A 27,784-nucleotide genomic window follows, 5' to 3' on the forward strand; every position below is an offset into this window, starting at 1 on the left:
TCCAATCAGAGCAGAGGAAGGCTTTGTTTCCGGGTTGGTTTGGTGATGTGGCTCAGCTCTCAGATCAATCCGAGGACGAAAGTCTCATAAACTCTCACACGTTCACCGGGAATCACCTGCACAGGTCAGTACCCGCTCCCGTAACCCTTTACGGTCACACCATGTCCTCAAACGGAGGAGGAAATGTCCGTCTCCGGTTTGTCACACACCGAGTCCGTGTTTACCTGCTTCCGAGCGTTAGCTCACCGAGCAGCCGCATATAATCCATCGTTTCCCGGTAAACACAGGCCGATAAGAGCATCTCCCGCCATTATTAGTATTATTATGAACTTAACCTGCGGATGCACAAACGACCTCCGTGATAAAATATGTACGTTCCGATGTGTCGTTAGCTAGTTTTCAATTTTGCTGCACGGAGGAGTGACGCAGCCGCAGTGGTTCCAATAGACCCGTTCGGCTCTACTCGGCTCTGCTCGGTCCAAGTCGGAGACCAGGGTTAAGGGACTGTCTGACAAAGTGTTTTAACATTTTTGCGGATTTGTTGGGTTTTTGCAAAATAATTGTGTATTCTGATAAGTGCTACGAGAACACAGATGCCAACAATGCATTTTCACTAAATGTGATTCAATTCAACTTTATTTATGTAGTGCAAATTACAATAGTCAATATAGAACTGTTTAGAAAAAACCCAACAAATCCACATTTGATGAGATCCGATGCATCTACATTCCTCACACGTTGGGGTAACTCAAGTTGTTACAAAAGCAAGCAATTTAATAAATAAAGTGAGAATAAATAGGGTAAAATAAAACCAAGTAATAGTTAATTCGGGTAAAACTTTATATATCCATGTGGTGAATATTTGGCTATTACGGTAGCTTAACATAGAATGAAAAAAAAAAATGCATACAGCAAAATTGATAAATAAAATGCAGTGAAAAGACTAAATTTGTATCATCAGATGCTTTAATGTCAAACTCAAGGCCCAGGGGCCAAATCTGGCCCTTTGGAGCATCCAAATTCGGCCCACAGGAGAAAGTAAAAATGACAGAGAAAACGAATCACTGTGTAAATAAAACTCAACAATATTTACAGAGGCTCAGAGTTTTCCAAGTGCTTATATAGTATGATTGAAGTCATTTTCAATGTTGAAACTGTTGAAAAAAACTCAAAGTTCTTACAAAATCCTTCAAATTTTCTTCAAATTATGTAGTATTTTCCCCTCAATAAATAGAAATTGGTCAGAAAATCTATGAAGTTTGAACTGAAGATCCTATTGGGACTGAAATCTATCAGTTAATGCTTGGATATTGTCAGTTTCTTACATATTTAGTATTTTATCTATACTAAGAAGAGCAAACTAGGGCAAAATAATGTTGAAATTACTCATTTTCCCACATAAAATCTGTGGCCCTCTTCAGATCAAATTTCTCCGTATTTGGCCCCTGAACTGAAATGAGTTTGATGCCCCTGCTTTAAAGTATAAGTTATGTGTTTAAACACTTTACGTGAATTGCTCTCGTCTTGTTTCATGTCATTACAGAAAGGCCCGACTGTAACCATCTTTATTTATTCAAGACTCGTCACTAGGGTTGGGTACCGATTTTGAACCGGTCCCAGAACCGTTACGAAGATGTTTGCATTTCGATTCTTTTTTTTGGATTTACTGAGGTCCGTGTGTGTTTAATAAGTCTGTGTGTTCGTGTGAAAGTCAGCATGTTTATGCCTCCGTCCATCCACTCTTTTCATTATATCCATGTCTTTTAAGGCTCTTATTACATAGTATCGGCTGTAGTCCGGGCCGCCGCCATCTTGAATTATGTCGTCACCAACGCGTCGTCGCCGCAAGTCGCACAAGTGCAGAATGACACTCCTGTTTGAACACTGCATATCCACACATATCAGTAGCTCTACAATTGGTTTAAAAGTGTGGTGAAAATGTAAGAAGCCATATGATTGGCTGAAAGCAAACACACCTGATTGGCTGATGAATCTGTCAATCACTTTTATCAGCCAATGGTGACGTTTGTTGACCCGCGACGTCAGAGCAGTCTCAAAATTCACCACACACATTTCTCTCACAAATACACAGATGTCTCACAGCACAGAAGCAGTTTGTAAATGCACATTCAGCAATTTGCATTATCTGTGGATTTATATTACAAGTGTGCCTCAAAATAATATTTGTGAAGTAGAGCGTGTGCATTTCAGAATTTACATTACAAGTTTGCATAAAATAAATATTTGTGAAACAGATCGTGTGCATTTGTGAATTTGAAATACAACTGTGAAACAAAGCATGTGCATTCATGAAAAACCCTGCAAGAGTTCATTCATTATGATACTGTTCTGATTCCATATGTAGCTCTTTGATTTTTAGACTGCTGACAACTTGTTTGTAGTTTTATTTCAGAAAGTTTCACTTTTACAGTTACAATTGGGACCTTTGAAATTGAATACCCTAGTTACAGTACAGCAACCAAATTAAACTGTATCAACTAAGTGAAGTAATAAAAATGGCCTGTGTAAAGGCTTTTTCAAATTTAAAAAAATTATCCTGTGAAATCTGTGACCTGTTGACCTGCTCAACTCAAAGAATCGGAATCGAGAATTGTTTAGAACAGGAATCGAAATTGAGAATCAGAATCGTTAAAATCCAAACAATGCCAAACCCTACTCATCACCATCTTTATTCTTAACACCTCAAACATAATTGATTGTTCATCATTTCCAGGTCAGTCATCATCACTAACTATTACTTCCTCTTTGTTGCCAGATCCTTAGCCTGCAGTGACTCATGCTGAGCCGTTTAGCCAACGTGCTCCAGGAGCTCTCTGGAGAGGAGGCTCCAGATGGAGATCCTGAGGTGAGAAACGCTGTGCACGCACGCGCGCACACACACACACACACACGTTTTTATCCAAAGTTTCACAGTTTGATCCCACAGCTGGAATAAAGTGCTGAGACATGTGCACAACTCATTTAACTAAACATCTTTTTAATGATTTTCATCATTTTGATGGCAGAAAGAGTGAATGGCTAAGTTTTTCATATTTAACTTGGTTATTTCCAAAATAAGAGTCGTAGCTTTTTGTTTATTAGGCATTTTTTTAGTTTGTAACTTTCCTGACTGATTGTGTTTTCCAGTTTTTTTTATATGCACCGAATGTGTTTTTATCTAACAGTGTTCTGAGGCTTTTCCTCAAAACTGCGTCAGTGTTAATAATCTGATCCACACATGGGCAATATTATCAATATTCATGTCAGGAATTAGAATAATGACCAATCGAAGCATTAATACAGGGACGAACAAAGGCTTTGTGTAGCTCTGTTGTCATTTTGTGTATTGTTTATATTCACTTTATGTGGTTTTGAAGTTGTGTTATGTGTTTTGGAGTCGTGTTGCTTATTTTTAGGTCATTTTGTTGTTTTGTGTTTTTTTGTTATTTTGATTTTGTTTTGTATCTTGGAGTAATTTTTGTATTTATGTTGTTATTTTATGGGGTTTTCTTATGTTATTTTGTGTCATTTTGTGTATATTTGTTATTTTGTGTTTTTTTTTCATGTCATGTTGTGTATTTTTGTAATTAAATGGCATTTTGTGTTTTTTTTTTGTTATTGTGTATTTTTGTGGTTTTTTTCTGTAATTATTTTTGTCACTTTTGTCAATACTATACATGTAAAGTGACCTGAAAAGTGCTGGTTTCCAAATAAAATGTATTGATATTTTTTGTTTTAGTTTGATATGTTTTTGTTCATTTGTTTCTTGGTGTTGTTTTGTATGTTTTTGTATTTGTTATTTTTAGTTTTTTTATTTTTTCTGTAATTTTGTTTATGGACTCATTTTGTGTATTTGTTTTGGGGATGCCAGAAGTGGTCTGCGGCCATGATAGTCACCCATGTCTGATCTAATCCATTTCCCAGGCCATGCTGGTGCCTCAGCCTCCAGCCGGGAGCGAGGGCCAGGCACAGACGGAGCCGGAGGTTCCCGAGGACGCCATGGAGAGGCTGGCTCACCTGGAGCAGTTGGTGGTGCAGCTGAAAGAAATGATCAGGGACAAAGACATGCAGCTGGTCCAAAAGGACACGGAGTTGGTCGGCAAAGACACTCAGCTCAAGGTGGATGAAAAAACAGGAAGTAATAATTAACTCATGATGTCAGACTAGTAATAATCCCAATCCCACAATGCAATTCAATCCCACAGAATGAGAAAGAAGAAGCGGACGCTCGCTTCAACAAACTCAAACTCCAGGCCAAAGCCAAGATGGTGTCACTCAATAAGCAGATCAGTGATCTGAAAGGACAAGGAGGAGCTTCTGTGAGTAACCATGGAAACCAACAGTGGGAAAAAATAGATTTATAACAAATGAAAGAAGTTATTTTAACGACTTCATTACATAAGAAATATAAAGTGAATTTATTATAATCTATAAATAAACACAAAACAGTTTTTTTGTGTTTATTTTTTGTTGTTTTTGCATCTTTGCTCATTTTGAACAAGATTTAATCAAACAAAAGATCAATAAGATGAAGACATAAAACCAAGCAGTCGATGTCAAACAAATTAGTGTCTAGTGCATTTTGTCAAGTGTATTCCTTAATAGTGTCTTTTCTTGTACTTTATGGATAGACGTTAAAAAAGAATTTGATTTGTTATTAATAATAATAATAATAATAATAATAATAATTTTTATTTAAAAGCACTTTTCAAAAACTCAGACACCTTACAGTTGTTAAAACAAATACACACAAGTCAAAAAAAAGAAACTAACAACAATAAAGGTAAATACAGAAAATACACAACAACCATAAGTGAAAAGCTTGTTTAAAAAGGTGAGTTTTGATTGATTGTTGATTGATTGATTATACTTTGTTAATCCCCGAGGTGAAATTAATTTTCATTTACATCCCGATCAAGAAACATGAAAAGACAAACACATATAACATAGTGAAACTGTGGAGCAGCCAGCAGCAGGGCGGCGCTCAAAAAAACTCCTCACTAAACGACAAAAACCAACAAACACAACATTCAATTCAATACAACAGCACGTTAGCACCAGGGGGATGGGTCTTTAGGATGGGTAGTTTGCACGTCAGCCACAGGGTGGCACTGCCCTTACAGCCTGCTACCATCTGCAGGGAGGGAGGAGGGGTTAAGGCCGGAGGAGACGGTGAAAAAAAAATGGGTTGTGTGTGAAAGTGTGTACATATGCCTGTTTTCTGAGACTCTGCCGCAGTCTCTCACGGTTCATCTCAATGCTAATGACGTGGGACTGCGTTGCCGTAGAGATGACCTTGAGAGTTTGTTTGCCGAGACGAGAGTAATTTGAAAGTTTGAGGGTCAGTGAAGTGTTGAATGTGTGCAGGGAGTGTGTTCCAGAGGGATGGGGCAGCTATGGAGGGGGCTCAGTCCCCCCATGACTAAATGTACAGTCTGTGGGGTGTACATTCAAGGTATTTTGGTTGGCTTAGCATGTAGCGGTGCTAGCTGAGCAGGGTAAACTATAAAGGGACAGACACCATGTTTTTAGGTTGAGTTATCGTCTGAACTTCTCTGTAATGAGACTGATGCTTATCGAGCGTCCCTACAGAATAAAGAGAGTTTAGAAAGTGGCTTTTCTGACTTGGATTGTGTGTTTTCTCTCACTCAGAGTCCAGAAAGCTCCTTTACGAGTTCTGCAGCTGATCCAGAGCTCCAGGAGCTGAGGAGCAGACTGAGTGAGGAGGAGACCACCATCAGTGATCTCAGACAGAGACTACAGGACATGGAGTTGCTGCTGCAGGAGAAGGAGGTGGTTCACGCTGAGCAGGTGACCGCAGCAGGAGATGTTTTTACACACACACAGATGCTTGTCAGGGATTTATGTCACGTGTGTTTTTGTTTGCATCAGCTGAAGGTCCTGCAGGCAGTGGTCTGTGAGAAGGACGAACGCTTCCAGGAGCAGATCCAGAGACACGAGGAGGAGCTTCTGAGAGCCACCACGTCCTCTCAGGGCCACAACGATCTGCAGCAGGTCAACATGTTCTCCTTCTAATATGTTTCTGTTGATTTAACACAGCCTGCTTCTTTTTTTAAATATTTTTTAAAGGAAATATTTGAGGCAAAAAATAATTATCAGAGCAGGCGTAAAATAAATCAGCAAAGCGACAAAAAATTTAATTTAGTTTTTATTTTATTTTAATGCAGGTTTATGTCTAACTATCAAAAAATCCTATGTTTTTCTCTTAAACATGGTCATCTATAAACATTTAGGCCTATTTTTTAATGAAATTTATTTATTTATTATTTTTCCTTTATAATTAATAAAAATGTGAACAATTTTTCACAAAAGGTAAAAATTATCATGTTTAAAATTTAAGAACTAAATAATGTTGGTGTTTTTATTTTTGTTAATTGAATTTTTTTTCTTTTTGTAATTTTAATAAAATCTCCTAAAAACAGAAAAAAAAATATTTACAAAGATGACTTAAAATTGTTTTTGTTTGACAAATGATTTATAATGACGATAATACATTTTGGAAATGAGGTTCAAGTTATGAAATTCATTTTTTTTTTTTTTTTTTTTTTATACTTTCTTTTTTTATAGTAGAAAAAAACATTTTTATTCACACGAACATGATTTAAAAACCCTAAAATCTTGCCTGGAAACTGTTAATTTCCTTTGAATGACATATCTGTTTCAAAAGTTGTGCTTTAACAAAAATATTTATTTTTCTTTTGATGTAATTTCAGGAAAACTTTTCCAGATTAAAAACAATTTTGAAAATGTATTTTTTTCCCCCCACACACATTTTTTTCACTTTAAAATAAATTAAAGGAATTAATGTATATGTATATGTTTCACAGAAAATATTGAAAGATAAATATCCACTTAAAATTCTGCAGAAAGTGGTAAAATACTTTTTTTTTCCTCTCTACATTTTGGCACATTATTGAATGTGAAATGAGTTAATAATTGAATCCCAGATGTTGGTCACAGCTTTGATCGTCCTCCTCTGATCCAGGCCCTGCAGGCGACTGGGCGTCGCTGTGAGGAGCTGGAGGATGCGTTGAACTCTCGCTCTCAGCTGCTGGAGATGCTGCAGCAGGAAGTGAGCAGTGCTGATCAGCAGAAACAGGTAAACATGGGCAGGAGCGAGTCGAGCAGGATGTGGAGCGTAATGAGTAAATCCTGTAACGAGCGAGAGCCGGTCGGACGAGGCACGCCCTTCGTCACAGCGTGTGGTTAAAGAGGGATTTTAAAACTCTCACACAACAGAAAAATATTAGTTTTTGACTCCTGAAACAAATCCAACACCTGTTTGTACTCAACTTCTTTACATCACAAATGAAAAAGGAAACAGATTTGGGTTTAATTTCTAACTTATTGTAAATTATATTACTTCATTCATGTAAAATGTACTTTAACTATTGATCATACATAGTGTTAATGATAGTAAATACAATAAAGTTTTGTAACATGTAAATAAAATAAGTCTGTTGTAATTTTAAGCACCTTTTCCTAATATACATTGACCGCACTGCATTAAAATAATTCCCCTTCAAAATAAAAGCATTTTGGAGCCCAGGCACAACCCACTAAAAATTAATCCCCACCAGGATTAGGGTAAATTATAATTGGCTGATTAATTATAATTATAGCGTAATTGGAAGAAATTGACTAATTGACTTTGTAAATGTAATTGGCATAAAAATACTATAAAAACTTTAATTAAATGCAAAACTGTCGAACCATGTTCTAGTTCTATGGTTTACACATGCGTAGTTAACAATGAATAAACTATGCTTCTTATTAAGTTTTCCCACTACCTGTCAGTTCTCATGAGGATCATTTTACCATTAAAAAATAAATAAATAAAAAATCGAACGGTATATTGACAGAAAAAAGGGTCAGACGACTACATCAAAAATATTAATACCAATATTTTCATAGATCAGGAAGCCTATCAAAGTAAGTTTCTGTATTTTACAGCTGATTTAAGACATAAGTCAAAATAAAAATCATAAAAGATGCTAAAAGAAAGCTAACACAAGAAGATGGTTAAGTTTTATGGGATAATTTATTTCAGGATCATAAATTGTGATTAATTGTAATTGAACTTTAGTAATTTAGAATGTATTGTTTTGTTTGTTTTTTCATTTGTATTCTGTATTTTTGTTTGAACTGAACAATCACACAAAGTTTACTAAGGGTGGCATACAACACAATTTGACAGATAAAATGATAAAATAAATAGATGCCTGTCATCCTACCGAGTCCTCTTTTTTTAAACCACAACTCAGAGAGAAATTAGATAAATAAATAAATAAAATAAAGTAAACCTGAAAAACAGAAGAAATATTTCTTCCCTTGAGGTTCAATTCACCCTTTTTTCCATGTAGGTTTCAAAAATTAGTATGTAATTGAAATTTAGGGGAAAATAATCATTCTAATTTTAATTGAAATGGGAAAAAAATGTCGCGGTCACCATAATCATAATTGAATTGTAAATAAACATATATATAATTGAAGACGTAATTGAAAAATGTCATTGACCCCAACCCTGCCACCCACCATTTGAGAACCTGAGATATTATTTAAAACTTTAGGATATTTTCCTTTCATTGAAAGGTTAGCTTAGCATGTATCAACACTTGGTAAACAGGGTCAATGGTTTAAAGGGGCGGGGCTATGTTATTGGGTCAACTTATTGGTTCAAAATGTCCAAAATTGAGAAACTTTCAGTCATCGGACGATAATAAATCCTGTTGTTTATTTGTTGATTTGTTGTGCTCAGATCCTGACGGCTCAGTTTAGACAGATGGAGCAGGAGTTGGCCGAGTCCGTCAGGCTGAGGGAGGACGACAGGCAGAAGTGGGCGGAGCAAAGTAGCAGGATGGAGGCGGAGCTCGCCGCTCTGCACACCAGCCTGGAGATGGAGAGAAGCCACGCTGCTCAGCAGAATAACGAGCTGTGTGCGATGAAAGAGGTGGAGCTTGCCGCTCAGGACGCTCTAGAGCGGGAGAGGGCGGAGGTTGCCAGGTTGGAGTCAGAGCTCACTCAGGTTAAAGAAGCCGAGCTCAAAGCTGTGCAGGCGAGCAGCGACGTTTCAGAGGAAGTGGCGCAGCTCAGAAGTGAACTGGAACATCTGAGAGAGGCGGAGTCTGAGACATCAGAGGTGAGGAAGCTGGAGAAACAAGTGACAGATCTGAGGGAGGAGCACGAAGGAGGTGTGAAGAAGCTCCAGGAGACGTTGACTGAAATTTGGAGACATCTGCGCTCGCTGGCTCCAGAAAGTGAGGCGTGGATGGAGGACGTGGCCGTCCTCGAGGAGCCGTCCCTCCTGTTAGACACGGTGCGTGCTGTGGAGACACGGCTCACGAGGCTGGAACATGACTGCAGTGAAATGGAGGAACGCCACGCTCAGAGCGTCCATGAGATGGAAACCCTGCAGGGTGAGAGCTGTGACTCCTGTTAGAGAGTAAAACATGAACCCGCTAATGACTAATAATTAAAAATGAACTTCACCTACATTTCAGATGAGCTTGACAGAAGAAGCTCAGAGCAGGAGGAGAACAAGGCCACCATCAAACATCTGCAGGAGCAGCTGGTGACGGTCAGTGTGCAGTCAAATCCTGTTTCACATCAACAATGTGTCATTAACACACAATATGCAGCTCACATCTTAATCTTCCAGATTTCCTTAGGATTTGACATCTTTCATTTCTTTTTTTCTTTAAAAACTCTTTTTATTACACATTTTTTTCACTGAATTAACAAAGATTTCCACATTTGGTATAGTAATTACGTACATTAAAAAAAAACCAAAAACAGGATCAATGATAAACCAACAAGTCAATAACAACCATATCAATGATAGTAATAGTAGTAATAATGGCAACAATAGTGTGAAACAAATAGTCAAGCAGAGCAATAGATATTAGATTATATATATTATACTCAAAAAGAAGGGGAAAAAAGTCACAAAATTATATTTTTTAAGTATACGCATATATATGTGTCATGTATACTTTCTGTATATAGACACACACACACATGTACGTATAAATAAAGTGAAAAAAGTTTACAAAATAAATAAAATACATGTCGGATATTAAAATGCATTCAGGAGGAATTGAGGACAGAGTGATTTATATTCTTAAATGAATGAAACTTCTCATGTATTGCAAAAGAGGAGGAGCTTGACCACCACTCAGGGTCTATCTGTGCATGTGCTTGATTTAAAATCAAATAAATGGAGATTCATTAATAATCAAGACTTTAATAATTAGAACCATCCCTAGTTTCTCATCAGCTTTTATTAATGGGGTCCGTGTCTCAGACAGGACAGAAGTGGGTCAGTCTACAGACAGACAGAGCTTTACCTGAGCAACTAGGTCAGATCCCGCACTGATCCTCAGACCTGAAGGCGTCGACCTTCACCTGCACTCACTCACTGAGTCTCAGGCCTTCATTGGTCCATTCTCACTATGCAGTCATTCTCTATTCTTTCAATAGACAGTTTTTTCTTTATTCTCACTGATTTCATAATGACACTTCTATCATAAAGCTTGTACGAATATTAAATGAACAGAGTTACATTTTATCCCAATGTTTTAAAGCATGTTGAGATTCCTGTAGTCACACTCTTTTTATCTTTTCAGCTGTCAAACAGAAGTGAAGAGGCTGAACGCTCCCAGGAGTCGCTGGAAGCTGAGAAAGGTACAAAAGAATCCCATGAATTGATTTTTAGTAAGCATGAAACCTTTCAAAATAAAGTTGTAAAAACCTTTTTAAAATATATTTGTTCTGTTCAAGTGAAGAATAAAAAAAAAAGATATTCCCGTTAAATACTATAATCATCCTTAAAAGTATAATGATTATCTCCATTTAGCTGTAATAATTAAAGTGCAGTTTTTCCTGTTTTCTCATGTGGTTAAGGCAGGGGTTTTCAACCTTGGGGTCACAAGACACTGGGAATGGGTCACCAGATGCCATAATAAACTATTAATAGTTTTTGAACAATTTGAGCACATTTTTGCCTATTTTTACAGTTTTTCTGCAGCTACCCCAAACTTGCCATATTTTAACCTTTTTTCATAACTTTTCATGCCATATTTTTGCACCCATTTTTGCCGCTTCTCGATCAAATTTGAAAACCGTTTCTGTGCATTTTTCCACTTTTAAGACTTTTTGGGCACTTATAAACCCTTTCCACCACTTTTCCACCTAATGTTGCATATATTAACCCATTATTGTCACTTTTAACCGCTTTTCACCATGTTTCATGCTTATGTTTGCCAACTTAACCACATTCACAATTTGTCATATCCATTATTTGCTAGTTTAAACTAATTGTTCCTACTAATTTGTATATATTAACTGATTTTTTGTGGTTTTTAAAATCCCATTTTACCACCTTTTCCACCATTTATCACAAGTTTTTACCCATTTTATTTCTGAAATAAGGATTTACATTTAGAAGATAAATATATACTATGGCGCAAATAATAAACTTCCTGGATAACAGTGAATATTATTCAGATGAATAAATAAATGTGGTTATCACAGATTCATAGAACAATGAACCATCATTTTACTGACTTTATGGGTGGGCCCCAAAAATCTCTCCCCTTTATTCCCCCTTATAGATGGATCTGTCTCCACATGACTGTTCTTCAATGTAGGAATGCACCGAATATTCGGTGGCCGAATATATTTGGTGGCCGAATATTGCAAAAAAGCCACATTGAGCCTTCAGTTTTGTGAGTTAAAAGCAAGGCCGAATAGTAGCGTGTGATGCAATGACGCAAGCAAACAACGTGCTGTGATTTTGAGTCGGAAAAGTGTGTGTGCATTGCTGCAGGACCAGCAGCAGCAGCAGCTCCTCCTTTCCGCACACAAACACAGCCAGACTCTTTCCGTTCCGCTTACCGCTCTTCGTCACCGTGTAAAAGTTGGAAGCCGTCCAATTTCACAACCGAGTCCGTTGTTAGCGCTGTGAGCCACAAATTCGTAAACATCCCCATTGTTTCCTCCTCAGTTTACAAGCGATTTAGGGTCTTGCTGCATAGGATGGTGTAGCATTAGCACGGAGTGCTAGCAGCCTCTGTTTGTAAACAATGGAACCGTGGCTGCAAGCAGTGACTCCCAACACGATTGGCAGCAGAAAAAGTAGTGCAGTTGCATTTACATATATGGCAATAAAGTATAATATCTATTCTATATTAAACTGCAGTGTTTTAGCTGTTAGATAGTTGGAGAGGGAGGAGCTTACATTTTAGGATGCGTGTTAAGTGACGTCACCTGCCAACGTGGGCAAAATCCAACTCGCCCTTTTGGAGCTGACTGAATAACAAGCAAGGGAGGAAACAGAACTTTTTCAACTTTGTCCCTCTGAATGAGGCTAAAGGGATGTATATCACTGTAGCAAAACCATTATAAAGGAATTTCTTTTCATCATACCTCCCCTTTAATGCACTTTATTTTTTTTAATGCATGTTTTGTTTTATTAGAAGGGCTAATATAAATGAAAAACTTTGTTGTGCTTTTTTTGAAAAGCAAAAGTTACCTTACTGTAATGTTTGAAAAATGTCAGAATATTCAATAAACATTTACTTTCTTTAAAAAACGTATAAAAAATTATTCTAGGCTATTTATGCACTATTGAAAAAAAAAATAGTGAAAAACTTAACAACCGCATTAGATATTCGGTTAGATATTCGGCCAAATCTTAATTTTGGTGCATCCCTACTTCAATGTTCATGTCTGTGTTCAACCACCTTCATCTACAGTGGGGGTCCGCGCTCTCTGGAACCTTTATTTTAGGGGTCGCGGGCTGAAAAGGTTGAGAACCACTCGGTTAAGGGACCAAGTGTCCAACTGTATTTGAATTACAGGTCCTGAAAACGGCTTAATGCAGTTTTCATTTCATTGACATTCTTTCATTTACAGGGTAGAGATTTAAGATGCATCCCTTCAGGAAAATACACTTATTCTTATTTCTTATCTAGTCAAACTTGACAGTTATGTCACTTGTTCATCTTTTTCAAGGTGTTCAATTGTGTATTTTATTATTCTGAGGCACAAAATAAATATTTTGTGACTTTTATTGAAGATTAAAGTTTTGTTTGGGGTTTAATTTGATCCCGTCTGAATTTTACAGCCCTCGTCTTCTCACTGCAGCAGCAGCTTTTGGACAAAGACAACGAGCTCATAGCTGTGCGGGAATCTCTCAGACTTGCAACAGTGCACGACTCCGATGATGCGGAGAAAAAGGAAACCTGTGTTCAGGAGGAAAGCACAGCTCCACCAAACAGCTTCGTGGAAGCTCCTGAATTAACAGAAAACACACAAGACGAGGAAGACACCACTTTGGTGGCAGAAGACACCTCGGTTATTTCCGTCTCTGCTGGAAACGAGAGCAGCCCAGAGCTGATTGGACATCAGTCCGAGTCTCCGGAGGAATCCAAAGGCACCTCCTCTGATGAAATGGTGGCCAGCAGTGATTCGGAGGTGGCTCAGAGCAGCTGGACCCTCCTGGAGGCCATGAACCAGGACAGTAGTCCCGAGTGGCCCTCCGTGCTTCAGGACTTCAACCAGTCCTGGGTGGCAACGACCGTGGAGCAGGAAACCTCCACCTTCCAGGTCCAGTCCTCGTCTGTTGTCATCAGAGAGACAGTCCAGGTCAACGTCAATCAGCGGGGTGGTTCTTCTGCTGACCAAACAGAGTCCTCAGAGGAGACATTTGTTGAGGAGCTTCAGAGGAGCAACAGTGAACTTCTGAGTGAGCTGCAGAGGCTGAAGGAGAAGATCATGAGTCTGGAGGAGGAAGCCCAATCTTTCACTGCTGCCAGAGAAGAGGCGGAAATACAAGCCAGCAACTTAGCGGAGGAGCTAAAGCGAGCCAAGGAGGAGTTGGAAAACTACTCCCAGCATAATGTCTCCATGGTGGAGAAACACAGTGTGGAAATGCAGCTTCTAGAAGAGCAGCTCGATATTTTAAACACTGGAAATACTGAGAAGGAGCAGAAGATCAAGGCTTTGCAGACAGATCTGGAAATGGCCCGTCAGGCTCTCTGTGAGCAGGAGGGTCAGGCTAGGATGCTGAGTGCTCAGTTGGAAGACAGAGAGCTTCAGCTCCAAGAGATGGACTCTAGCCTGCTCCAGTACTCCCAGACTTCTGATCTCACCAATAAGTCTTTGTCACTGAAGGACTTTGAGATCAGTGAGCTGCACCGTCAGCTCAGCCAGAAAGACCAAGAGATGACCGAGCTTAATGTCAGCATGTCCGCTAAACTCCTTCAAGTGGAAGACGAGAAGCTTCAGAGCAACAGTGAGGTTAGCAAACTAAAAGAACGGATAGAAGAGCTCCAGAAGGTCGGAGAAGATCAGCAGCAGGTGGCCAGAGATGACTCGGTCACCCATGTGGTTGATGAACCTGGACTACAAAAGGAGAAGGAAGTGTTACAAAACCAGCTGGTAAATGCAAAGAAGAAGCTTCAGGTGGCACTTGTGCAGCGAAAAGAGTTCATGAAGAAGGTTCATGAACTGGAGGAGGAACTGAAGAAATGGAAGGAAAAAGACAATGAAAGTCGGGAGAGTTTGCTGCAGGACGAAGCAAGCAAAGGTCACGAGGTTCAACAGATTGAGGCTAAACTTGTTAAGCTCGACGAAGCTCTAAAAACCAAAGAGGAGGTGATTGAAACGCTCAAGCAAACAATTATCCAAAAAGATCAAGTTCTCACTGAAACTCTGGCTTTGAATGAAAGCCTGAAGGAGGAAGTCGCAAAAGTGGATGTGTCCTCAGAAGAAACAGCGTTACAATCTCAATTGTCATCCCTCCAAGCTGAGTGTGAAACATTACACAAGAAACTTGTTGAGGCCCAAGAGTCTCGCAAAGAAACCATCCGTAAAGCAAAGGAGAAAGACCGACACCATAGAGAACAACTGAAGCAGCAGAAAGATGAATACAACGAGCTGATGGAGCGTTTTGAGTTGCAGAGCAGAAAAAAAGAACTTATCCTTGTCAAACATGAGGAACAAGAAGAAAAGGCTGTTTCTGAAAGACTGGATTCATCGAAAGAACCACCAGCGGCTGAGATGTTGGATAAATCCACAGCGAGCGATTGGGTGCAAGAGGACTGGGTGGACTTTGCAGCATCTGAGACCAGTTCTTCCAAAACTGAGTCAAGGTTTCCACTGCCGTGCACAGCAGAGTCGGATGTGGTTACCCGACAAATGGAAGAATCCTTGAAAAGTCTCCAAGACGACATCCAGGCAGTGCGAACGGAGAATACAGAACTTGAGAGAAACCATCAGGAAGCTCTGACAAGTCTGTCGGAAAAGGAGACTGAAATGTCTGAACTGAGCAAAGAGCTGCAATCTTTGAGAGAAAAAGAGAAGCAGATTGATGCTCTTTCTGAAGAACTAATGGATCTGAGGGAAAAGCATCTTCAAGCAGAAAGAGGAGCTGAAGCTCTAAAGGCTGAGATGGAAGATGCAACCAGAGCGGCTGCTGCCGAGTCCACGTCCATGATTGCATCCCTTCAGGCTGAGGTGGAAGATTTCAAGCAGTTCCTCGACAATAAGAACCAAGAGATGCTGGATCTGAGTGAGCAGCTGAGCGAGCAAAGCAAATTGATCCACTCGATGCAGGACGTTGTCGCTCAGAAGGATCAGCTCATCTTCTCTCTGCAAGAGGAAGTGAGAGCTGAGCAGGAAAAGATTCAGAGGCTGGAAGTCGAATCCCCGCAGAAACAAGAAGACGACACGGAGTCAAAGATCCAGCATCTTCAGAGAAAGCTTCAGGCTGCTCTGATCTCTCGTAAAGACGCCCTCAAAGAAAACAAGGCCCAGAAAGAACAGCTGACCTCCATTGAGAAGACCGCCGCTGAGTTGCAGCAGAAGATCAACTCGGCAGAAGTGGAGCTGGAGAAGCTCAGAGAGGACAAAGCCCAGCTGAGCGAGGAGCTCCAAAAGACATTACTGGACAACCAAAATCTGGGATCTTCCTGCGAGAGCCTGAAGCTGGCAATGGAAGGCATAATCAGTGAGAAAAATGCCTGTCAGAGGGAACTGAAGCTGGCCAAAGACGAGACATTCAAAGCGCGCAAAGAAAAAGAAGAAAAGGTCAAAGGGATGGAAGAGGAGTACGAGACGCTGCTCAGATCGTACGAAAACGTGAGCGACGAGGCAGAGAGGGTGAGGAAAGTCCTTGAAGCTGCCAGACAGGAGAGGCAGGAGCTAGCGGCGAAGGTGAAATCCCAGGAAGCGGCGAGGCAGGAAGCCCAACGACAAGCCGAGGAGTCGCAGAAAGAAGTGGAAACAATGAAAGACAAAATGAGAAAATTTGCCAAAACAAAGCAACAGAAAATTTCAGACCTGGAGGAAGAGAACGAGAAACTCCGGGAGCTGCAAGAGAAACCTGTGGTACGCAGACAAGACAAGGCATCAAACGCTGAAATCCAACAACTTCAGGAAACACTGCGAGCTTTGAAAGAAGAACTAGAGTCCTCTGTGACGGAAAGAGAGTCACTGCGGCTTCAAATTGAAGAGTTAAAGGAACAACTCCTTCAAACAGCAGAGAAGACAGCTGATGTTTCAAATCAAGATGTTCAACAGTCACATGCAGTTGTCCTGTTAACAGAAGCTCCTCAAAGTCACAGTGAAGCTGAGGAGGAGTCATCCAAGACATTGGAGGAGCAGATTGTTTCATTATCTGCACCAGAAGCAGAAGAAAAACCTGGAATCAGTGAAAGTTCTTCACCATCATTTGAAGTTAAACTGAAGGAAATGGAAACTGCTTTTCATGCAGAGCGGGAGCAGTGGCAGCAACGAGAAGCGGAACTGGAATCGAAACTGACCTCCTTTGAACAGGACTTTCAGGATATAAAAGAAAGGGAGAGCCAGGTGACTTCATTGGAGCGGTTTCTTCAGGAGAGCCGAGAGAGAGAAAAAAGCCTCGCTGAGGAGGCGTCACAGAGAGAAACTCGGGTCAAAGATCTCCTCAAAAGCCTTGAAGCCGAGAAGGACAACCTGGAGGAGCGTCTAATGAACCAGCTCGCTCAGCTCAATGGGAGCATCGCCGGCTACCAGCAAGAAGCGGCGGAAAACCGCGAGCACCTGAACGAGCTGCAGCGGGTGGTGGAGCGGCTGGAGAGGGAGCGAGCTGAGCTGGAGGCTGAGGCCCGGAGTGAGAGGGAGCGAGCGTCGCTGCTGGAGGAGGACATGAGGCAGGCCCAGAGAGAGAGGGCAGAGGCCGAAGCCCAGTCTGGGAAGCGGAGGGAACTAGAGCAGCAGCTGACGTCGGCTCAGAGGGTGAAAGAGGGCAGTCAGAGCCGAGCCAAACAGCTGGAGGAGCTGCTGAGGGAGAAACAGCTGGAAGTGCGACAACTGCAGAAGGACTGCATCCAGTACCAGGAGAGGATCAGCGAACTGGGCCGAAAGGCCAAGGCCATGCAGCACAGCCACCACGAGATCGCCAACAAACTGGATAGATCCCAAACAGACATCTCCAAGACTCGAGAGGAGCTGAAGAAGGCTGAAGCAGATCTACTGAGCGTCAAGTCACAACTAGAAGAAGCACAGGCGGAGGCGAACAAAGCAAATGCCACAAAGATGGCATTAGAGCAGAGCATCCATCAGAGAGAGGTGTCCCTGAAAGCTGAGGCTGAGGAGACTCTGGACTCTGTCAGGTTCAGACTTGGAGCTGAACTAAAGGAAATGGAGCTGAGGTTGGAGGAGTCGTACAGCGACCGGGACAAGGAAGAAGAAGCTACACTGGAGGCCAGACAGATGGCAGCTGATGCAGAGAAGAGAGCCCAGGAGGTGCAGGCTCGCCTGGATGAGTCTCTGGCCCGGTTAGCCGCCTTCTCTCGCTGCATGTCTTCTCTGCAAGACGATCGCGACAGAGTCGTGGACGAGGCTCGCCAGTGGGAGAGTCGCTTCAACGGGGCTCTGCAGGCCAAGGAGGCTGAGATCCAGGAGGCTGAAACTCGAGTGAAGGACCTCACAGAACATCTGAGGAGGGAAAGTTCTCTCAAAGAAGAGCTTCAGGCTTCAGTGAACAGGTCAACAACACCTTCACCTCTATTTTTCAACACAAATGTATTTTCTTTGTGCCTAAAGTTAAACAATGTTTGTCTTTCAGGTTAGAGAAAGCAGACAAAGACTGGCAACTGAAGATGGACAAAGAAGAAAAGAGTTTCATGGAAACCAAAGCTGCCCTAGAGGAGGAGACGACAAAGCTCCTTCAAACCACCGCTGAGCTTCAATCTGCACAAACCCAAGCTCGCTCTCTGCAAACTGAGCTGGAGGCTCTGAGCCAGAGGAGTCGGGCTTTAGAGGAGGCCGTAGCTAAGCTGCAGGATGAATCTGAGCAGGCCAGGACGGCGCTGAGCGAGAGGGAGGCGGAGCAGAGGCATCTGTGTCTGAGCGTGGAGCAGCTGGAGACGGACCTGAGGTCCTCCAAAGTCCTGATGGAGAACTTGCAGAGCGAGCTCCACGAGAAGGAACAGAGAGAGGTGGAGATGCTGGGGGAGAAGGAGCAGGCTGTCACTCAGGTGAGCTTTGGTGATGTTCTGCGTACTCTGCGTGCACGTGGAATGAACAGTGTGAAGTGAAGTGCACGGTTAGCAGCAAAATGATTAGCAGACATCTTAAAATGGTTCATATTTGTGTTTGTTCTTTTGCATCCATGGATAATATGTTGTACATCTTTTGGTGTTACGATTCAAGTTGTGAACATGTTATCCTGTGACTAGTTTCTGACAGCACCACTAATTATAACTAACAAGTGTGTTTTTGTTGTGGTGTGATAGACATACGCTTATGTTAATGTAAACACTGAGAGTATTAGTCACCAGTTATAATTCCAGCAAGATTATTTTTGTCTTGTTTTTGAATAATATGTTAAACTGTTCCTCAGGAATTTCACTTTGATCACCTGACATGTTTTGACAGACAACTGCCAGTCTTCGTCAGAGGCTTGTGCTGATCGCTTTGATGTTTCCTTTGAAGTTTACTTGACTTCCTTGTAATAATTCCAGCAAGATTATTTTTGTTTTCTTTTTGAATAATATTAAAAAATCTATTATTCAAGAAGAAGACAAAAAGAATCTTGCTGGAATTACCACACGGAAGTCAAGGGAACATCAAAGCGATCAGCAAATGCTTCTGACGAAGACTGGCAGTTGTCAGGATATTAAAGTGGAATTCCTGAGGTGCAGTTGTCTGAATAACTAAAACCTTAGCATGAAGTCACTACCTATATTGATAACCAGTTGATCTGATACACCAACATGTAAAACAGTTTCCTCTGTAACAGCAACTATTCCTCCTCAGTACGAAAACATGAGAAAAGTTCTTTCTTGTTTTGTCTTCTCAGGCTGCGGAGGAGGCCAGAATGGAGGCGGACGGCCGGGCGCGGGAGGCTGAGGAGCAACTGGAGCAGAAAAGAGGAGAAGTGCGGGACCTGGAGGAACAGCTGAGAAAGGCTGAGGAAGAGAGCAACACCAGGAGAGCCAAGCTTGACTCCTTCATGAAGGCCATGGGTTCCTTACAGGACGACAGAGATCGAGTGCTCAACATATACAGACAGCTGGAGGAGAAACACCTGCAGGTAGAACAGACCTTGAAACATCTGTGAAGAACCCACATATTGAGAACTTGTAGTTTTGATTCACTGTTTTTGTTGTTTCAGGTGATGATGGAGAAGGACGCTTTGATCCAGGAGGCGGCGACAGAGAATAACGGTCTGAAGGAAGAGATGCGCTCTCTGCTGGCCCAGAGAGACGACCTTTACGCTGAAAAAGCCAAACTGTCGGCACAGATCCACGGATACCGAGAGGAGCTCAACCAGGTCCTGAGCCTGAAGGAGTCGCAGCACCGAGCACAGCTCAACATGCAAAGGGAGCGCATTTCATCTCTGGAGAGTCAGCTCAGAGGCATCAACGGGGCAAACAAGGAGGAGCAGAGCGTGGAGAGAGAGACGCTGAGTCAGGTGGCGTCGCAGCCCGTAAATGCCCCTGGAGCAGAAGTCGAGAAGCTGAGGGAGCAGCTGCAGGCGGCCAGGGAGAGAGCTCAGGAGCTGGAGGCGACGCTGCAGAAAGAGAGGGAGGCGCAGGAGAGCAGGGACAAGGAGCTGATGGAGCTGAGGTGGGGGGAGGGCGTTATGAGGACAGAGTCCGAGAGCGCTCAGGAGAGGGTGGGAGAGTTGGCCCACGACCTGCTGGCTGTGGAACAGAAGCTGCTGAAGGAGAGAGAGACAACCAAGCAGCTGAGTGCAGAGAAAGAGTCGTTCTCCAAAGCCATGGCGTCCCTCCAGGACAGCAGGGACCAGGCCCTCAGCAAAGTCCAGGAGCTGAGCCTCAGGCTGGAGGAGATGAGCAGGACCACATCCAACAGCCCTGGGGGGTCCACAGGGGAGGTGTGGGGTCTGAAGAATGCTCTGCAGGCTCTGCAGAATGACAGAGAGCGACTGGTGAGTAGATTCATATCACAATTATTTCTCTGTTAAATCACAATCTTATCACAACAGCTGAAAATTTTTTTTCGCCATATTCGCTTCATTTTCCCGTCTGAAGCGCCGCCAACCAGACTCACTTTTTTTCCCTATCAACTATGGAGGACCCCAGTGAAACACATCCAACTCCATGAGTTTCACTGTTTTCTTCAAGAGCTGCGCCAATTCCTTCCTGGTCCAGTCCCAGTAAAAAGAACCTGGCTGTGTCGTAGAGCTCCGGGTGGTCACACACCGCCACGATTAATTTCTCCTTCATGCTGAAATGGGTGAAAAGATTGGTGTCTGTGTTGACAGCCTGATGTCATTGAAAACAAGGGCTCTGATTGGCTGTCGTGCCTGCGCGTTACACGAAACATTCCCTGGAGTTCAGTATTTTCAACTCAAGCGAATGACGAATGTCACAGAAAATCGAGAGCGCGCATGCCACGGCCAACGCTCTTGTCGCTCATCAGGAGAGGAATTTGCCTCTTACCGCGTTTATCCCTTTAACTTTGTATGTAATCTGGCCGTGCAAACATTTTGTACCGCGTCCGCAGCATTAATCCTTAACGATCTAATGTCGTCAGATCGCACACCCCTACTGGTGAGGGATCTGGTGTCCTCAGGAAAAGCTTTGACTGTTTGTTACATCTTCCTCATCCTCTGTGTGCAGCTGGAGCAGCTGCAGACGCAGACATCAGAGCTGCAGAAACAGAGGGCGGAGCTAACTCGCCTCGGTGCTGGAGAGCTGATCAAAGTCAGCCAGGAGCTGCTGGACCAGAGGACCAAGAACGAAGACACGATGGGTGCTCTGACACAGCTGCAGCACGTGGTGGAGACGGGGAAGCAGGAGATAGAGACACTCAGGTAGGAAATGAGCTGATTACAATGCTTTAACGCTGATCAGTTTGAACAGTAGATTAATGTTTTTTTGGTTCTTGAGGCTGGAGAGGATGGACTGGATGGCTCAGGCTGAGCAGCTGAAGCAGCAGACGCTGGTCACGCTCTCAGAGAGAGACCAACAGCTGAGACAGCTCAGCTCTTTACTGCAGGAGGCCAGAGCTCAGCCTAAGGTCCAGCAGGAGACGTATCAGAGAGAGGTAGGGCCATGACTGGAATCATGTGTCTCTGTAATGATATAATGCTACCAAACCTTGTCTTTTATTTAGTTAAAATAAAAAATCTTCTGATGAGCCTCGGTTCGGTCATCAGATTTGGAAGAGAACATGAGAAGGAATGTTTTCTCCTACTTTATTTTTTATTTGCAGTCGTAAATAAAAATAAAATGATTAGTTTGTCAACAAATTTAAAGTCAAATAATGTTTAGTTATCCTTATTGTTCATTTTGGCTCCTTTTACAATAGTTTCCATTTCTGCGTCATCTTTCCCTGTTTAGATGACTTTACTGGCAATTAAACTTATCAAAATCAAACCAAACATGCAAAATAAAGTTGATAGAGGCAGCTACTGTTGGTAATTTAATAGGCTTCAGATGATTCACAGAAGTTTGGAGGGTTTTATTGAAAATACTTTGCAAGAATACATTGCTAAAAACTCAGCTACCGGTTTTTTTTTTTTTCATAATCCAAAGTTTTATTGTATTTTCAATATTGCAAACAGAAAATACAAACAAACGTGTATCGACAGGACATACATAATGGAGGGAAGAATTTTCGGACATTCCCATAATTCATGGATAAAAGTACCACTTTGTTCCCCACACTTCCAGCGCAGATCAGTGTTTTTTAAGCCCATTTTATACTTTTAAGTATTTTATACTGAATAAATTTGCCTCTGGTTTCTCATGTATTTTACAGTGTTGGAAAGAGTCCCCTACCATGTTTTTTCATCCAGTGTACATGACAAATCTTTCTCCCATATCATCTTGAGATTATGACAACGTTTTATTGTTTGTCCAAGGACACATCTCATACCATCTTGAAGTCTTATGATGCATTTTGGGTAGATGTGGCATTCAACCAGACCTCTATCCTGACCAACAGGAACAACCTTTTTAATACAGTGTCTCTTTTGTAAGTTCTTCCAAAAGTGGCCTTTGCCCTCTAATTGAAACTCAGCCAATCAATTTGATGGGAGAAATGCAATGATAATGCGTGAAATGGTCCCAAAACATGTAAGTGAGGGGTTTAGTCCATGTCATACAGTTGTTTGCATTTTATTTTGGATGAATTATTGCTCAGTTGAGATTTTGCAGCGATTATGAGCTAAATTTTGCTTTTTCCTCCATTTACTACACTTTGCTAGACATTCAGTCACCTATTTTTCTGGGAAAAATAGTGTGAAAATGAGTTTAATTGACCCAAAACATACATGTGAGATATGTCCGTGTCATACTGGAGCCAGATTTTTAAATAAAGTAAAAGAAAAAACTTGTTTTCTGTTAAACTGTTGGTTATCTAGAACAGTTTGTTGGACATGATGGTGTTTTCTCTCACAGGCTCAGGAAGAAGTGGACAGTGCTCCTGGAGCTCCACAGGAGAGGATCAGCAACCTGCAGGATAATCACACCTACCTGTCTGAGCTCAAAGACCTTCAGCGCAGGTGAGAATGGAGCAGAGCAGAGCGAGTCAGTGAACGCATCACCAGCCTGACCCCCACCCCCCTCACACTGTCTTTGTCCTTCACAGACTGGATGAAGAGATGCAGCAGAGGATGAACACAGAGGAGCAGCTGATGATCTTGCAGCAGAGACTACAACGGTGGTTACTACGGAAACCTCTGAGCAAGAATATGCTCCAATCAGGGAGCTGGATTTGGTTCTAATCCCTCCTGATATGTGATTACAGAATCTCTTCTGGTTCTGGTCACACTGCCCTAGGCAGGACAGATACCATCGTACACTGATAACATTTGCCAAGTTCTCTTCTCAGAGACTCTGTCATTGTTATGCTTAGCGCTATCAGCAGCATACAAAACCCTGAGAGCACAGAACAACTACAGATTCATTGGACACACACACAGAAACCTTTGAATACCAGACCGATCTGCCTCAAAAACTCTTTAACCAAATAAACCCTGTGTTCACATTTGACCAGTAAACAATACAACTTGATTCTGTCTCATTCCATTAAAAACCGCCACGACACCTTCCACTTCATTTGCATTAGGTCGACTAGTACTACGAGTGAATCTTTTGGCTTTACTAGTACTACTAGTAGACTATATCACTAGTAATACAAATAGAATGTATTCATAGTATTTTAAGTGTAGACCACACTAGTAAAGCAAAAAGCATCTACCAGTAGACTATTTTGTGTCACTAGTAGTTCTAATAGACTTCAAATACTAGTAAAAAAACCCCAAAAACTTTGCTTGTACTGCTGGTACATGTAAAATATCTAACTCGTAGTACTAGTAAAGCCAAACGATTCACTGGTAGTACTAGTAGATCTAATGCAAATGAAGTAGGAGAGACTATAACGCAATCCAGGACTCTGGTTGCAATACTTTCGAAAGCCAATGGCAAGCCTGCATTTACTTTTCCCGCCCACTTATTAGCATATGATGCTTAATAGTGCTACCTTTTGCTTCACTAGTGACACTTCACTAGTAAAGTCTACTTGCACAAAAGTAAACCAAAATTTAATACATGTACTACAAAATTAAGCACTATTGGAGCGTAATATATCACTGATAGCAACCATCGTTGGCTTTCCATAGAGTAGAAACAATCTACTGGTACTACTGGTCACATTTTTCAGTGTAATAGTAGTACTAGTGAACAAAAATCTTACTAGTGGACAATGTTGTGTACCTAGTAGTGCTTAGTAGACCTAAAATCTGTTACTAGTAAAATGGCAGTATTTGTTACACAACATTGTCTACTGGACTAGTGCATGGTACTAGTACTACTAGCACACTCAAAAATTGCACTAGTAGTACTAGTAAAGACAAGATTCTCTAATAATACTCGTAGACCATAACCAAATCCAGCTCCCTGATTGGTTGTAATATTTTCAAAAGCAAATGTTAAGCCTGAATTTGCTTTTCTCCACCCCCTTATTAGCATTTAATGCTAACTGTTTTTGTTTCACCAGTTAAGTGTACTTGCACACTAGTGAATTAATATTGAGTACATGTTCACACATGCCGTTGCACGTGTGAGAGCTACGTCTAATGTCTCTTCTGGTGTGTGGTTTTTCCTGCAGTCACCCGTCTACGTGGCAGGACGCTGATCACTCAGAAACGGCCGTGTTCATAGAACCTCCTGAAGGAGTCGTTACACGGGTAAACGCACACACTGATGTTTCACTGTGTCTGATACAGTACACACTGGTACGTGCTGTAATGGTAAACGCGTGTGACTTTTGTCCTACAGCAGACCAGGAGGAGCGGACCGGGCTTGGTGCGCATGCTGCGCGTGGCGTTCTGTTCCCGTCAGCGTACGCCTCTGCTGTTCAGCATCTACGTGCTGGTGGTTCATGTCCTGCTGCTGCTGTGTCTGAGTGGAAACCTGTGAGATCACTGAGAGATGAAGAGCGACTCACGCTGTAACACATGATTAAAGGGTACTGACTGACTGACTCAGAGGAAGGTGTTACTAATAAACACTGCACTTTATATGACTGCACTCTAAAGCCAAAGGGAAAGTTTCCGTGTTGGTCGAATGGCTCAGAGTGTGTATGTGTGTGTGTACTGTTGTGTGTGTGTGTTAATGGTAAACATGGATGGATTTATAATCAAGATGGTGTTTTATGTGCCTTTAACTTTAAATCACTTCACAGCTGGGAAACTTATGGAAACCCATTATCGCCAGAAAAAAAACCAAAAGAACACAAGGAAAAGTAAAACAATAAAATAAATATATACTAAGTCATAATTATGAGTTATCTTGTAATTATGAGATACTATTTTGCTACTAAACTAAGTCATTATTATATACTATCTCACAACTAAACTAAGTCATAATTAAGAGATACCATCTTACTACTGTACTAAGTCATAATAAATGAATATGACTTTGCGTCTCATAACTATGACTGTGTCTCATAATTGAGTTAAGATTTTTTTTATTTTATTTTACTTTTCCTTGCTTTTTTAGTTTTTTTTTTACTGGTGGTAATGGGCTTCCATACTCTTACTAAATTAAATCATTTTAATGAATACGATAAAGCTGTGTAAATGGACGTGTGTAATAATAGTGACTTTACACATGGGGAAAATCTGTCACATTGTTCAATCGACTTGAAAGCAAAGCTAAATTAATCTAATCAATATTGTATGTTAAAACTCTAATTAAATAACAATAAACAGTTTCTTATCATGCTGGGTGGTGGTGTCATGCAGACTTTTGTAACGTGACTATTTCATGACGCATGGTTTTAAACGGCTGCACTCAAACAGGGTGACCAGATATGATTCAATAATGTCACAGTTTAACACACAAACTGTTTTTATTGTGGTGAAATTTGTGCTAAAATTTGGTGACTAGACAATTGTTGCCTAGCAACCGGCTAAAAACGTTCGAGTCGGTAAAACGCATGTTTTTTTATTGTTTCATTTGATATAAACACCAAATTAATCACTTGGAATAAACTCAAAATTATTAATAAATAATATAATTACAAATAATTTTAATAATATTTGAATATGTATTTATAGCTAGGCTAATACAGCTAAATTCCGTAGTTTCGTGTCCTCTGTAAAATCTGTCACTTTTTTTTACATGAACAATAAAATCATCCCCTGGAATAAACTCAGTAATTTATTGTGGAATATTTTACTATTACAGTCTTTTCATTTTTAGCTAAATCAGTTAAATCTAAATAATTTTAAAAACGTGTTGCAGGTTTGTTGGTTAACTGCTATTTGAGTGTTTTATCAATATTTACAGGAAGGTAACAGCTGTCATGTTTATATAGTCATAAAAGGGATTAAAAAAGTTAGTATTTTTAGATATTTATTTTTTGGGAGCAGTAACACATTTTTGAAGTTTTTGTTTTAAAATTTGTATTTAGAGCAAGAGAAAATACAATTTTCGTGTCTTTAATTACAAATAACACTTATACTACACATATTGTCCAGCAATGAAATGAATGATATACGAAGTAGTAATATTGAAAAATAGAGAAAAACAAAATGTCCAAGTAAATTCATAAATATAGTAAAATAATGGGCTATTGTAACTGACTGGGCAGTTTTAGTGTTAATTAGAGTGAGGAATTTGATTTTAACCAGATTCAATGAGTTACAGTGTTGGCCAATAAAAAATATGAACAATTAATAATTAAAAAAAAAAAAAAAAAGATTTTCCATAAAGTAAAGCATTATTTCTCTTGAAATCTAGACAAAAAACCTGTTAAAAAACTCAAAATCTAAATCCTTTTTTTTACAAAACACAATGATTAAGCTTGAAGTTACGTTTAAAACAATAATACAATAATTTTTAAAATCCCATATAATTCTTACTTCTTTGACTCTTATGTGATATCTGGCAACATTAGCTGTTAAAAAATGCCTTAAACTTCCTAAACTGTGATTTTCCTACAATGAGCATGAGTGTAGATGCTTATCATAATCTGTATGAGACAGATTTCACTATATTCTAATGACATCTGCTGTTTATTTCTGTTAAACTGTATCAGATAAATTTACTTTAAAGGCAATATGTTGTATGTTGTAATTACAATCTATTTTTTGTCATCCTGTCTGTTCAAACACTTTTATTCTCATTTTTATTGTCTGAAAATGTGCTTTTATTTAAATTTTTAAATTTAATTTTACTCTGTATCTGTCTTTAAAGGGCTTGTATCAATAAATAAAAGAAAGTATTAATGGTGTAGATCAGAGACTGTGGATTGTTTATTTAATTAAGGACATTAACTTATTTTGATGGATTAACCATGTATATGTATTTATAACTTTTATTTTACTTCTATGATGACAAATGCAGGCAAAATTAGAATATTCTATTGTTGATGATTAAACATTTTCAGATATCTAAACAAATAAATGATGATTACTCATTTAATGGAGTTTTTCTCTTAAAAAAAAAAGAATAAATACTTCTTAATATGCGTATTTCCTCCTTTTATTGTCTTATATTTATTGGTATTTGTGCTTCATGATGCAAACAAACCACAGTCACAGAAGGTTACTTTACTCAAGTTCTTACTTTGATATAATTCAATAATCTACGTAATTATTTTTACATTAGTGTAAAGCTGTTAATATGCACCCAATTGTTAAAACTAAATTAAATTAAGTTTGACCCCAAATGTCAAATTCAGGCTTTTTTAATCAATTTTTGTCTTAGTTGACTACATTTATCATCTGTCA

The 27,784-nt window shown here is 40.4% G+C and overlaps 1 protein-coding gene across 2 annotated transcripts; it reads left to right on the top strand.

Annotated features, from left to right (window-relative positions):
- On the top strand, window positions 1-27,289 carry golgb1 (golgin B1). Of its 2 annotated transcripts, none has more exons than XM_028451181.1 (20): window positions 1-124; window positions 2,777-2,866; window positions 3,925-4,119; window positions 4,206-4,319; window positions 5,653-5,811; window positions 5,893-6,015; window positions 7,007-7,120; window positions 8,780-9,437; window positions 9,522-9,598; window positions 10,647-10,704; window positions 13,148-18,053; window positions 18,134-18,545; window positions 19,370-19,603; window positions 19,685-20,464; window positions 21,159-21,352; window positions 21,429-21,585; window positions 22,944-23,047; window positions 23,134-23,205; window positions 24,655-24,733; window positions 24,825-27,289. In XM_028451181.1, exons 2-20 carry the CDS (start codon window positions 2,798-2,800, stop codon window positions 24,963-24,965), a joined length of 8,646 nt encoding a protein of 2,881 aa, XP_028306982.1. In that variant the 5' UTR covers window positions 1-124; window positions 2,777-2,797; the 3' UTR covers window positions 24,966-27,289. The 2 variants fall into 2 exon arrangements, with proteins under 2 accessions (XP_028306982.1, XP_028306983.1); XM_028451182.1 differs by having other exon boundaries at window positions 24,828-27,289.
- Window positions 27,290-27,784: the final 495 nt, after the last annotated feature.

The sequence above is a fragment of the Gouania willdenowi genome, chromosome 6 (genome assembly GCF_900634775.1).
Source record: "Gouania willdenowi chromosome 6, fGouWil2.1, whole genome shotgun sequence".
Taxonomy (NCBI): Eukaryota; Metazoa; Chordata; class Actinopteri; order Blenniiformes; family Gobiesocidae; genus Gouania; species Gouania willdenowi.

Excerpts from the sequence above, each read along its gene's own strand:
- golgb1 (XM_028451181.1), top strand. The coding sequence starts at position 2,798 with ATGCTGAGCCGTTTAGCCAACGTGCTCCAGGAGCTCTCTGGAGAGGAG. Across the intron at positions 4,320-5,652 it reads AAGGACAAGGAGGAGCTTCT|AGTCCAGAAAGCTCCTTTAC; the intron begins GTGAGTAACCAT and ends TCTCTCACTCAG. Across the intron at positions 10,705-13,147 it reads GTCGCTGGAAGCTGAGAAAG|CCCTCGTCTTCTCACTGCAG; the intron begins GTACAAAAGAAT and ends TGAATTTTACAG.